The sequence below is a fragment of the Rhinoderma darwinii genome, chromosome 6 (assembly GCF_050947455.1).
Source record: "Rhinoderma darwinii isolate aRhiDar2 chromosome 6, aRhiDar2.hap1, whole genome shotgun sequence".
Classification (NCBI taxonomy): domain Eukaryota; kingdom Metazoa; phylum Chordata; class Amphibia; order Anura; family Rhinodermatidae; genus Rhinoderma; species Rhinoderma darwinii.
The window spans coordinates 17,283,787-17,298,428 of record NC_134692.1 but is presented as its reverse complement, the minus strand read 5'-3'; the positions used below and the strand labels follow the sequence as shown (position 1 = coordinate 17,298,428).

Below are 14,642 nucleotides of genomic sequence, written 5' to 3'. Positions count from 1 at the left end.
CACTTTATCTTACTGCGTCCAATACACCACAAATTAGATTGTACGCTTGACTGGATAGGAAAACTGTGCCGGAAAAATGACACATAGATCTTTGTGGAAAATAGTCAATACCGTGTAAGACTGCAAATGAGATGGGGTTGATGTGCAAGACCGGGAAACACAAGGACAATGCCTTCAAAAGTAAATGTTACTGCCACCAGGTGTCTTAGTAGACGTTTGACTGGGACAGGATAAAGCCTTATTCTCACAACTATGTCTATTTTGTCCCATAATAAAGTGCCCAACTGTATTGTGCGCCATCTTCCGCCCAGCATAGTTCCTTGTGGGGTGGCATATCACAGACTCAACATTTTGTTTGAGGACTCTGCATAAAAAATCTCCATATATCATAATATTTTTACATGACAGTATGAATGGCCCTATTAAAATGCTTTACTTATGTATTTGGGATTCATGTGATCTACGTATTCCAGTGTTGGAATTTTTAGAATAGAGGGGCCCCTGATACAGAGAGAATCAAAATTGGCCTCCCGTTATAGTGCTTAGCTTTGCCACCAGGTGCAGATGGGCCAGGCATTTATTTAAACCACTATACCCATTTTCATGACCTTTGGACCAATTCCCTACAACCTTGTTTGGCATCAATGTAGTTCCTCAAGAGGAGCGAGTCCTGCACTGGTTTTGAGAACCAACCAGGGTTGGGCCAACTCTCTCCAAGGGCCTAAAATCAGCCGCATGGTCTACCTTTACAGTATATCCTTAGATCCCAAACACTTTGATGTATATGAGGCTTACAGGTGCCAACAGGTCCCAATGTAGCGTGGTCTCAGCAAGTCCCATTTAGTCGATCCAGTTCTTGAGCTCTTCCCTCTTTAGTTCTACACCAATGGTACTAATATACAATGCTGGTGATGGAAGCAAATCCAACGGAACCAACTGAAATATAAGTGGTTTCGTCAGCACTCATCGGGAGAAGCCAAAATTGAAGCATTGTCCCTATATGAATGAAATCTAGTCCTAGGCAGTTATAGGAATTTTTTTACAGTCTATTTCACAAAGTCATCTTTAGGTGCAGCCCATTGTGTTGGCTTTGCTGGTTTATATCATTGGGTAGACATGATGATTATATCCTGAATCACTTGTAGGCAGCTAGGACAGAAATGGCAGCCTCTGAGTAACAAGACGCTGTCAGGTTCCATGACAACTGGGTTATGTCTAAGAAAATCACATAAAAAGCAGAAAAATGCTTCTTTAGAAGTAGATAAGAAAGCTTGTTGCCGGCTATAAGGCAGAACAACTTGAACACTTCCGCCTTTGATTTGCTCCTGATATGGCATGTTCTACATGTAACAATGCTTCAAGCCTCATATTCTCCTTTCATGGAGCCATCTCAAAGATCTAAATCCCATCTCTGTAATGGATGCCTATTACAAGTGCTATTTTGTGCTCTAATTATATTTTGGATACTTCTTTGGTACATTATGCATTTTATCTCCATCAGCAGAATGTGATAAGGCTCATTCAAAATTCTTTAAATACTCTGCAACGTTCAGCAGGAGGACGGGCTGGCTTTGATGGCTGTGAAGCTGATGGCAAGGTCACTGGATGTTCAAAAAGGACAGTATGGGATGAAGTTGGTCAGCTGCAGGGGATGGAGTTGCAGAGCTGTGAATTATTTGTGTATAATTGGGTAAAATCTTGCAAGAGTGCAGAAATAACAATGAATACACAACCTACAGTCACACATGCACACACATATACACACACACATACCTGCATATGCACACACATATAGTTATACATATGCACATACATGCACACGCACACACACACATATAGATATACATACACACATACATATAGTTATACATACATACATACACACACACACATACATACATATAGATATACAAACACATACATATAGTTATACATATACACACATACATATAGTTATACATATACATGCACTCACACACACATACATACATATAGATATACATACACACATACATACATATAGATATACATACACACATACATATAGTTATATATATACACATACATGCACACAAATACATAGATAGATACATGCATACATACATACAGTTATACATACACACATACATACAGTTATACAAACACACACACAAACATATAGTTATACAAACACACATACTCCAGCATATACACACAGTTATACATACACACATACACCTACACAAACATTCACACATACGCCTACACACACACAGACACATAGTTACGCATATACATACACACCCATACACACAGGAATAAATGCACACAAGCATTCATACATGTACACACACACACACAAATACACATATTAATTTACATATACATGTACATTTACACATACTGTACAAATACATACTCATTTCTACATTCATGTGCACGTATAATAGCATACATACAGGGGTGTAATTAGGAAAGACTGGGCCACATAGCAAACTTTTGACTGGGGCCCCCCCTCTGCTGGGTATCACACAACCCCCCTTGTAGATAGTGCCTCCCTATAGATTCCACCACACAGCGCCCCCTATAGATAGCACCATACACAGCCCCTTGTAGATAACGCCATACAGCCCCTGTAGATAACGCCATACAGCCCCCCTGTAGATAACGCCATACAGAGTCCCCCTGTAGATCTAAATCCCATCTCTGTAATGGATGCCTATTACAAGTGCTATTTTGTGCTCTAATTATATTTTGGATACTTCTTTGGTACATTATGCATTTTATCTCCATCAGCAGAATGTGATAAGGCTCATTCAAAATTCTTTAAATACTCTGCAACGTTCAGCAGGAGGACGGGCTGGCTTTGATGGCTGTGAAGCTGATGGCAAGGTCACTGGATGTTCAAAAAGGACAGTATGGGATGTACATATACATGTACATTTACACATACTGTACAAATACATACTCATTTCTACATTCATGTGCACGTATAATAGCATACATACAGGGGTGTAGATAACGCCATACAGAGTCCCCCTGTAGATAACGCCATACAGAGTACCCTGTAGATAACGCCATACAGAGTCCCCCCTGTAGATAACGCCATACAGAGTCCCCCCTGTAGATAACGCCATACAGAGTCCCCCCTGTAAATAACGCCATACAGAGTCCCCCCTGTAGATAACACCATACAGACCCCCTGTAGATAACGCCATACAGAGTCCCCCTGTAGATAATGCCATACAGAGTCCCCCCTGTAGATAACGCCATACATACCCCCTGCAGATAATGCCATACAGAGTCCCCACTGTAGATAATGCCATACAGAGTCCCCCCTGTAAATAACGCCATACAGAGTCCCCCCTGTAGATAACGCCATACAGACCCCCTGTAGATAACGCCATACAGAGTCCCCCTGTAGATAACGCCATACAGAGTCCTCCCTGTAGATAACGCCATACAGAGTCCCCCCTGTAGATAACGCCATACAGACCGCCCTGTAGATAATGCCATACAGAGTCCCCCCTGTAGATAACGCCATACAGAGTCCCCCCTGTAAATAACGCCATACAGAGTCCCCCCTGTAGATAACGCCATACAGACCCCCTGTAGATAACGCCATACGGAGTCCCCCTGTAGATAACGCCATACAGAGTCCCCCCTGTAGATAACGCCTTACAGACCCCGCCTGTAGATAACGCCATAAAGACCCCCCCTGTAGATAACACCATACAGACCCCCCCGTAGATAACGCCACACAGACCCCCCTGTAGATAACATCATACAGACCCCCCTGTATATAACGCCATACAGAACCCCCTGTAGATAACACCATACAGATCCCCCCTGTAGATAACGCCATACAGACCCTCCCTGTTGATAACGCCATACAGACCCCCCTGTAGATAACGTCATACAGACCCCCCTGTAGATAACGCCATACAGAACCCCCCTGTAAATAACACCATACAGACTCCCCTATAGATAACGCCATACAGACCCCCTGTAGATAACACCATACAGAACCCCCCGTAGATAACGCCATACAGACCCCCCCTGTAGATAACGCCATACAGACCCCCCTGTAAATAACACCATACAGAACCACCCCCTGTAGATAACGCCATACAGACCCCCCCCCCACCGTAGCTAACGTCATAAAAAAAAAGGCCTATAGTTTGTCCTACAAAAGAGATGTATCCCCTATCCAGAGAACAGGGGATACATGTGTGATCGCTGGCAGCGATAAGGAGAACGGGGGACTAAAAGTCCCCCCAAGTTCTCCATGACTAACCTCTGACTTCCGGAGTCTGTGCAGTTCAATCAAAATGAAAGGTGCGCTGGTCACTTTCGGTCCCCCGTTCTCCTTATCGCTGCATGTCATTTGTAGGAACAACCCCTTCAGTGGCGTCGCGCTGTAGCAGCCATAGCGGCTGCTAGCGGAGCCTCCGGCCATGGGGGGGGCGTGCTGGCGGGTGGCACGGGCCCCCTCATGCTGCGGGCCCCATAGCACCCGCTACGGCTGCTATAGTGGTAGTTACGCCACTGCATACATAGGTACTTATGGGTTAGGCCATAGGATGACAATGATGCTGTCGCAATGCAACCAAAAACCACGCAGACATGCAGGTAAACAGCAGTTGTATCCACAACGCTGTTCGGCCATTAACAATTAATTTGAAATCCACGCCAAACAAGTGTCTGCGTGATTTTTTTTGGAGGAATTGTGGCCGAATCGTACCCGGCTCAATGCTGGCCACTATGGCCTTACTCTCACACACATATGTATATGCATACATACACACAAATAGATGCATACACAGATACACATAAACATGTACATTTACACATACTGTATGCACAACTTAATATTATTTGTATTATAGTATTTTTTAGACCTTGTATAGAGCTGTTATTAGAGTACTCGATAACGACACTATTATATGTGCACTGCATGGGGGCATTTACCTAGGCATTGTGTAGGGCTGGTACTTAGGCTCTGTACAGTAAATTGTTTTTCCAGTGTATGGCAGTGACGCCACTGTATAGCATTGTTATTTAGGCAGCTGTGTGTTAGCCAACTTATGGCACTGTTATTTCGGCTACATATTATATGGCACTTATAATTAGGCACTGCTTGATATAGTTATTTGCACACTGTATGACAGAACAACATCTGGAGGTAGAGTGTGCCATTTAGAAGGTGCGGCACAGCGCGCCATCCAACGTAACGCCGGCCATGGATATATTGGTACTGTACGTGACTGTGCTAGGTCTCCTCTATATTATTTATATCTCACCCCTAGAGCAGCTCTTCAAGATAACGCATATGAACCGAAAATGTCTGGTGGAACAAGTGCATAGCTTTGCCTGGAGTTCTCCGTTAGTCTGTTGTGTTAATAAATATGAAAAATAAATTCTTCCAAACATTTTTATTAAAGGCAAAATACAAAACATTTAACGAAAACAATGTCCAGCCTCTAGGTAGTCGCTGCACATAATTGCTCGGTAGAGAAGGTCATTGTTTTCTATTGCTTACTGTTATGAGCTGCTCACAATTCCACCTATATCCTGGCTTTTCTGACCTCGTCTATCTCAGGGCATTTGTCACTGAATTCAAGGAGTAATCATTACTTTTCTGCTTCTAATGGATGTAACTGCTTTTTAAATTGTGTATTCTTTGTCTGGCTATTTTGACCCATAAATGTGTTTCTAAGAATACGTGAATTCAGTTTTGTCCTCCATTAGACACTTCCGGTTACTCCAGTTGTTGGTGTGAATAGAAAGCATACAGTCTCTTTAGCACCATTGACATACATGGCATCTCTCAAAGCCAATTGCTCAGGGGCTGTATGTGGCTCTCGGGCCCCTGCATGTGGCTCCTTAGCTGCTGGCAACTGGAGAAACTTTTGTGTGTTAGTGGTACCTGAGAGGTCATAACATTACTAGAATTTAGTATTAGGGAGAAAACCATATCGCTGCCAGATATTACGAAGTTAAGAGCCATAGCACTGGGTCAAATCTTTCATAGGCTTGTTCCCCTTTAATATGCACTATGGCTATACATCACACGTCATATTAGAAAGTGGTTCGCAACTCTAAAAATGGTAGAAACCCTTTATTTTAAGCCAATGTCTTACTCCAGAAAGACTTGATCGAAAGACACCCATTTGTCGAAATATCTATTTTTTTTTCTCTCTTTTAGGCTTCTTCAGTACGGAGCAAGTTTTTGGATATCAATTTGAGATTCACTCGAATAGCCTCACTGGTATGCTGATTCTAATAAAAGGGTTGACCAGTTTAGAAAATACATTTTTCCCATTAGTAGAGATGAGCGAATTTACCAAAATACATTTTGGGTCTGATTTCGACCAATTGGCCGTTCGATTTGATTCGGTCCGAATAAGTGCCCGATAGCCTCCGCGGAAAACTTGTGTATATCTCTCTGATGTCTTCTAGGACTGTATTCAACTGATAGCATTTCCTGGTTGACCTTTTAATAGTGGATATGAGTCATTTACCTCAATCACTCATGATTTAGGGAGAGATATCCCTCTGTGCTAGAGGGAGAGATAACCGTAGCAGTGCATTTTGGGAAGGTCGTCTGAAAGAAATTATGGGGAAGCCCTCCCGAGCACATGTGTTCCTTTTTCTGACGGACGGCACTCACCAGTGGTCGCCATTTCTTGTCCTGTGAATACCAAAGTTTTGGATTTCACCGTATCCAAAACTTTTTGAAAGTTTGGACCAAATTTAATTTGTGTAGAATCAATTAGGGAATTCTGAGTTAATAGAGGGGTGGGTCCACTGTTCAGGGTTCTCATATCATGGCCTGAGTGGAGAGCAGTTACATAGAGCATCTCTCTCTAGAGTACCTGTCCTGTATTACACAGACAACCAATTGATGTAAATGGGCACTGTGTACTGTTTATTTTCTCCTGTGGTGGCGCTGCAGGAAAAGGTAACACTTACTGCCGGTTTTCCCTTCAGATTACAGCTGATCGCAGGGGGGCACTTTGTGATCTGCTTTTTTGTCAAGGCGCCCTTCTAACAAGTAGGGACTGTCTAAAGCAGAGAGAACATGTATATGTTTATGAGTAATTTTCTGACTTTTGTTTTTCATCTAAGATAAATGTAGAAGCCTAGTAGTGTCCTTTGTAGCCGTTATCATTAATGATGCAAATTTAGGTGAATATGAAAACTAAACTAATAAATTAATCTATTTATCCGATGTTTTTTATTTCTGTGGGGGGCTGTCTCCAAAAGAACACAATGTGCATCTCAAAAAAATAATAATGTTGTTTATAAAATCAAGGTTACAGTGAATTCGGAGATTATATGGGTTTCTGACTGTGAAAGGAAAAATAAAAACATGAATAAATAATGATTTAATTTGCCTACTAACTGCTGTTCAAACCGCGAAAAAGGTTCTGACAACATATTATGTTGGCATGAAGCTTAATAACTTGGTTTATTACAAAAAGATTTACTTATAAGAATTGAATATATTACATCTGGTGTTAAGTATTTGTTATGTTCTGGATCCATCTGTTCAATAGGTTTTATCAAGATTACTGGAGAACATATTCTTTAAAGAGACAGTCACGTTGCTTCATGCGTGTGTTAGATCACTTGTTTCCTAGTTAGATGATACGCTCATTGAATACTGGACCATGCCCCAAAAAAATTAAAACGTAACATCTCATCATACTATAGGTTGACCACTCCATTCTGGGTCCAATATTTAAAGGGGATTCTGGCAAAATGTGCATACATGTGTACGGTCTGTGATTACAGCACGGACGGGCCATGGACTGCCACCCGCATTTGCGGACTGTGCTCACTATTGGCTATTTGCTCTACAGCTTTCTCTGCTTTCTAATTCAGAAGCTGAAAGTTTGTGTCAGATTGAAGATATTAATAGAGGAGCTCCTTGGTCCATCAGTGTCTTGGGCTGTACCTCCTCCCTCTTCCCCTCTCACTGTCAGTCACAGTGTGAGCCAATGAATTGATAAACTGTGTGATAGGTCCTGGGAGCGCCGTAGTGAAGCTTCTCTTATTAAACACAATTATTTTCCTATTTCAGCTTCCAGATACTGTGGCCAAATAATACCATCTGGTGGGGTATAATTGGCACAGTGATAACATAGATGGCAAGCTTCAGCTTGCACCAGCTTATCGATGGATCATTGCTGAATATATTGAATTTCGGAACGGATTAGCCGTATTTGACTATAAGATTTCCACTGTGTCCGTCACTATTCTTCACTATATAGCTCCGTGATCACGAGGTCCTCAATAGGATCAATAACCCTGTTGCAACCATTTTTTTTCTGGCACTTCAAAACCATCACCCACAAAGATCACAGAAATATGCAGTATAAAATTCCTTCAACTGCTCATTGATTTTAATTAATAATCTTTCCCATAGCTCCACATATTCTTAGTCCTATCCCCTCCAAGCTGTCTTACTTCACAATACGTTAAAGGTCTGCCAGATAAGAAAAGGGTTAATTGACATTTTTGGAATTCGTTGCATTATTAAACTCATAAATGTGAGCTAATGGCATAATTTATTTAAATATTATTCATTAAAGTCTACAGAATTAATTTAATCTGATCTTAAAATATATAAAAAAAGGAGATGCTAGCGGTAGTTGTATAGATTAGTCTCTCTATCTTAAATACTGTGCTATTTTTTCTTAATTATAGTCATTAATCAACATCATTTGATAATGGTGCAATGAGGGTATAGGTAATATCCATATGAACATTGCTATATAACGCAGTAGAGTCATAGAGAGACTTTTCCCGTGTGCGGGGCTTGATGGTGGACAACGAACGTTGCATTGTCTTTTCATGTGTACTAATAAAGTAGGTATTGCTGTGTTTAATTATAGATACGGACCAGACAGACTATAATTTACACTTCACTCACAGTCACAAAACAAAGCATTCATTTGCATCCAAAAAAGGAGCCTCGTTGAGTATTTAATTTGCTAAATAAAGTTACAATTTGTTCAGCAGTTTCTAGTGGTGTTTTTTCAGCAATTCTATTTTAGTGCTAATTTACGCCTAGCACACAATAGTATCAGTAGTCCATAAAATCCAGCCGGTTTGCAAGGCCTTAAAGTGCATCACTACTTTATATTATCATGTCATTTTTAGGTCCAAAATTCTGTGCTAAATAATTTCTTAATATGTCTTTATAGTAGTCAAAGCTCTGTTTTTCTGATACAGAGCTCCAAATACTCTGCATAGACATAGATTTAACGATAACATGATGGTTATCTGCAACCACCACTAGAGGGAGCTTACTGCATACAGTTTTATTATTGAATTTAATCCCTTAAAGGGTAACTAAACGCTTGACAAACTTCTGATGTGTCATAGTGACATGTCAGAATTTTTGTTTGCTGGGGGTCCGAGCACTGAGACCCCCACTAATCACTGAAACAAAGCGGCAGATGCGCTCAGCCACTTTGTTTCTGTTCGGCTTTTTTCCGTAATCGGAGTACGAACTCATAGGCTTTCTATTGAGCTTGTACTCTGATACATTGATTTCCAAAAAAAGCCGAACACACACGGAGCTGATGAGCGCTAACACGAGCGCTTCTGCCACTTTGTTTTAGCGATTGGGGGGGGTCTCAGTGCTCAGACCCCACCAATCAAAACTTCTGACATGTCACTATGATATGTAAGTAGTTTGTCAAATGTTTAGTTACCCTTTAATGACAAGGCAAATTTTAGTTTTTTTTTATTGTTTTTTCCTCCCTGCCTTCCAGAAGCCATAGCTTTTTTAATATTTTCGTCAACATAGCTTTTTTTTTACAGGACAAGTTGTAGTTTTTTATGGCACCATTTAATATATCCGATAATATACTGGAAAACTGAAAAAATATATATTTGTGGGGTGAATAGGGCAAAAAACAGCGACATTTCTTGGGGTGTTTCCTTTTTACAGCATCTATGGTGCAGTAAAAACCACATGTTCACTTTCTTCTACACATTGATATGATTACAGCGATACCAAATGTATATCGTTTTTTAAATATTTTACCACCCTTATTAAAAAAATAATTTGTGTCGCTGTATTATGAGAGTCGTAGCTTTTTTCTTTTCCATCGATTGAGCCATGTGGCGGCTTATTTTTTGCTGGGCGAGCTGCAGTTTTTGTTGGTACCATTTTGGGGTACATGCGATTTTGATCATTTTTATTCCATTTTCTGTGGACCAAAAACAGCAATTTGGACGTTTTTAATAATTTGTTTACGATGTTCAATGAGCAAGTTAAATAACGTTATATTGTAATAGTTTGGACTTTTACGGATGCGGCAATGCCAGTTATGTTTTTTTTTTAACATTACTTTAGGTAAAAAGTGGGAAACGTTTTTTTTTTTAAGCTTTCAATATTTCTTTTTTGGTACACTACTGAAAACTAATTATTTTTAACATTTAATATTAGTCCCCTTAGGGAATTTGAACCAGCGATCGTCAGAAGGCAGAACTGGGAGCCTTCATTAGGCCCCTGGGCTTCCATGACAACCATCGGCACACTGCAATCGTGTTCTGGGGCAACCAGTGGGATGTCTGAGGAGGCCACCCCCTATTTCTAATAGCTTAGAAGCCGCAGTCGCTATTGACCGCTGCATCTAAGTGGTTAAATGGCCAGGGACAGAGCGATCTCTATGTAATACTGAGCTGATACCCGCAGCGTATGAAGCAGGCTCAGCGCGCGATTCCACTCCATACTTAACCCCCTACGGCAGGATGTAAGGGGTTAATGTACAGTATAACAGGTTGCAAATAGCTCTTAAGCTCCCTCTAGTGGTGCCTGCAGGTAACCAGAATGTTCTCTTTTAAATCTATGTCTATGCAGGTAGGGTTGTCACGATACCAAAATTTGGACTTCAATACTGATACTTTGTGTAGTATTGCGATACTCGATACCAAAATGATACTTTGCCAACAATAATAATAAAAAATAATAATTATTCAATTTTCTGATGTGAGGCGCGTGGTGTGATGAATTTTGAGCCGCCATGTGCCTCACATTAATAGTAATTAACCCCATCATGTTCCTCACAGTCATAATGAACAACATTGGGTTAGTGTGTAAGGTACATAATGGGGTTAATTACTATTAATGTGAGGCACATGGAGGTGCTAAATTCATAATACCTCGTCCCTCACATTAATAAGTGAAAGCAGTTTTTTGTTTTTTGTAACAGTGTAAGGCCTTATTCACATGAACTGTGAGATGCACCTAATTAATAATTACAACTCACACAAGAAACAAATTACTAATTCACCTCTGCTACATCTGTAAATACATTTGAGAATGTCCAGCGATCACTGCCGTATTTTTGATAATAGTTTTCCCTTGTTGACATAATGGAACATGTTTGGGATCCTGAGTTCTTGAAGCCATTACTTGCAGAAGTCACTTACTCAGCACCGAGCGGCTAAATCAGCACTTTGGAGGAGAGCTGGAAACCCGATAGAATGACCGTCCTGGGATATATGAAAGCATCAAACTCACCTCCTTTAATTAGTGGTTTCTACATAGTTCTGCACAAATTACCAGTTCACCTTGATTCTCCGTCATTACTGTATGGATATGGGACCTGAACTACATCAACATCTGTACAAATATTTATTTTGGTATTTAGACTGTTACTGTAAGCGGCAGATGATATATCTATGTAAATACACTACACCATGTTCAGGGTAAATTTATCAAGAATTTTTTCTGTAAAATTCTGATTATTTTTTTTGAGCCTTTCAAGACTTAAAGGGGTTGTCCGGTTTCAGCAAATTATAATTTTTTTTAATTTAACAAACTTATGTAATTTTCCAATATACTTTCTTTATTAAATTCTCACGGTTTTCAAGATCTCTGCTTTCTGTTATTCAGTAGGAACAGTCATAGTTTACTTCCATTGGATGCAATTCTGTTCATGGTCATGTGATGGGCACACCGGTGCATGACTCGTCACAGTATGTGTATCAGAGCCGTGTCTTCTAACGAGCCGTGCACCTGTGTCCATCACATGACCCTGGACAGAATTGTATCCACTGAAAGTAAACACTGAATGTTCCTACTGAATAACAACAAGCAGAGATCTTGAAAACCATGAGAATTTAATACAGAAGGTTTATTGAAAAATGACATAACTTTTAGTTATACAAAAAATAACAATAATTTGCTGAAACCAGACATTTAGACCTATAGATGTCCATCTTTGAAATCATTGTAAAGCTCCAATGCATCTAAGATGAAAAATAAAACAACTATGCATATTCAGCCTCTTTGAAGACCTATGTGTTTCCATGGTTACAGACTACAAACAAACCCTGTGTGTAGTCTGATCCTACAGTCATACTACCATCCATCTGTCCCTTTCTTCATGCTAACATACTTTCGGAAGTTTATCAATAAGTATGGACTGATGGAAGGATGCTGCCCATGGATTGGGCAACCAGTGGTGTAAGTATCGGGGTCAGTGACGCCCCGTTCAGTAGTGACTAGGGACACACCCTGTATGACCGCATAGTTTGCACACCCTTAGGCCTCATGCCCACTTCAGTTTTTCTTTTCAGGGTGATATCCATTTTTGTAACGGATAGCACACTGACACATTCATTTCTATGGGGCCATGCACACTTCCGTTGTTTTATCGGAACCGTGCGACCGTTCCGTCAAAAATAGGACAGGACCCACTTCAACCATTTTTGACGGAACAGTCTCGGCCTTTTCATTGATTTGGTCCATGAAACAACGGACTTTCATTAGCGGCCGTACAACGGCCTACGGATGTGTGCATGAGGCCTTAAGGTCAGCCTTAATGGTAAATGTATTTACGATGGTGTATTTTGGTGCGGTCACCGAGAGCACTTCTAGGTACTACTCCCCTGCAATGAATGTATCATAGATTGTACACATTGCTAGAATATAGTGGTGTAAAAACATATTTAAAACAAATATACCTTATATATACTCGATCTTTAACTACATCTATTTCTTTTTTGTTTTTCAGGTACAGTACATAAGTGTCCCTCAAATCACATCCTTTGCATTGGATCCAAAATATGCATCCATTTCTCAAAGCTCTGCAATGGGGTATTCGACTGCAGTGATGGGTACGATGAGGGGGTACACTGTCGGGGTAAGTTTGACTTAACAGAAAATATATTTGTTTTTTAAATATTTGTCAAAAACTAGTATCGTTAAAAGCAAACTGTGACTATGTGTTTTGAAATTACCTTTATCTTTACTTGAAAGTGTTGTATGAGATTAGGAGTTCTCTGATTTATCAGAATTTATTTTTCCAGAAATAGTGCCACTCTTGTCCTTGGATTGTACCTGGTATTGCAGTTCAGTTCCAGTCCCTTGAATGCTGCAATACCAGGCACAGCCATGTGTGTCACTGTTTTTGTAAAGGAAGAAAAACGGACCCTTTTAAGCAGTTGTCCACCATTGTCCTTTCCAATTTGAGATTTCCAAATGTTGTATTATGTCTACTCTGACAATTTTGGGTTATATATGATTTGTATTTTATACTGAATCTTATTTCAAAAAGTCTCACTCACTGTAGCTGTATTATCTACAATCCTAATGAACCCGATAGGGCATGTACCATTGTGATGATGTGCATCCATATATGATACATTACCTTATACATCACTAACTAGATATATGGTCATCAATTGTCTCCACAATCTCGATATTAAGAGTTTTTTCGGGTTTCGTCCCATCTTTTTTGACACAGCCTATTGTGATAAAATATCCTCTTTTTCTATACTTTGGCTTGAAACTTTCCCTTATTTAAAGCATGATTTATTATTGAGTAGACAAGGTTCTTTTTTTTTAATCCTTGGTGACCCTTTGTTTTGGAATATCTACCAGTAGGGATAACTGCTGCTATGGGGCTCAGCAGCCAGGGGCACCCATGGTCACTTTGAATCATATATGAGGAGGAAAGTACAGGGGACTATGATCATTTCAATACAGATCACTGGGAAATAACAAAAAAATAGAGGCACAGGAGACAGAGTGGAGTCCAACATACACAGAAGCCTTTTGTGTCCCGAACTCTCTGTTGATGGTGGTTATAATGGAGTGGGAACCTATCCCAAGTTTTCATATGGGACCCCATGGTCACTTGTTTTGCCCCTGTGTTTGCTTTTTATGGAATTGCATTTATAGCATCATCCTAGTAATTCAGATAATATGGAAGGCAAAAATAAGACTTCTGAGGCTTCCTTGACAGCAGACGGACTGTTTTATGGCAACCTGTAGCTGCTGCGCCATAGGTATAACCGTGGCTGCTACAAATGGCTGCATTACCCTACAGACAAGGAGAGCAATAGTATAAAATGGAGTTTTATCATCCACCACCAAGGTTGTATGTACTAGAGAGGCAGCCCATGTGCTGCTATATGACCTTTACGGAAGCCATACACTTTAGATGAATGTTGGCCAATGTTGGGGGACACAAGGATTGAGTAGTTGGATTTCAACATGCCCGATTCTTTTGTGCTCAGGGGAGATAAGCTGCTGCCAGAAGTGTCTGGCAGCGGCTGACTACCCTCTACCGATTCAGAATACCAGCACACTTGGTCGAGTTGAGCGTCCATGTGTCTGAGGGGATCGGGAT

At 40.4% G+C, this 14,642-nt stretch overlaps 1 protein-coding gene across 5 annotated transcripts in view; it reads left to right on the top strand.

Moving 5' to 3' along the window:
* The window catches only part of LRP1B (LDL receptor related protein 1B), a 1,078,540-nt gene that overhangs the window by 376,942 nt on the left and 686,956 nt on the right, over positions 1-14,642 (top strand). For all 5 annotated transcript variants that reach the window (XM_075829239.1, XM_075829241.1, XM_075829238.1 and 2 more), the window contains exon 3: positions 13,023-13,151. In XM_075829239.1, coding sequence (XP_075685354.1) covers positions 13,023-13,151 — 129 coding nt within the window. The remainder of the gene's footprint in view (positions 1-13,022; positions 13,152-14,642) is intronic.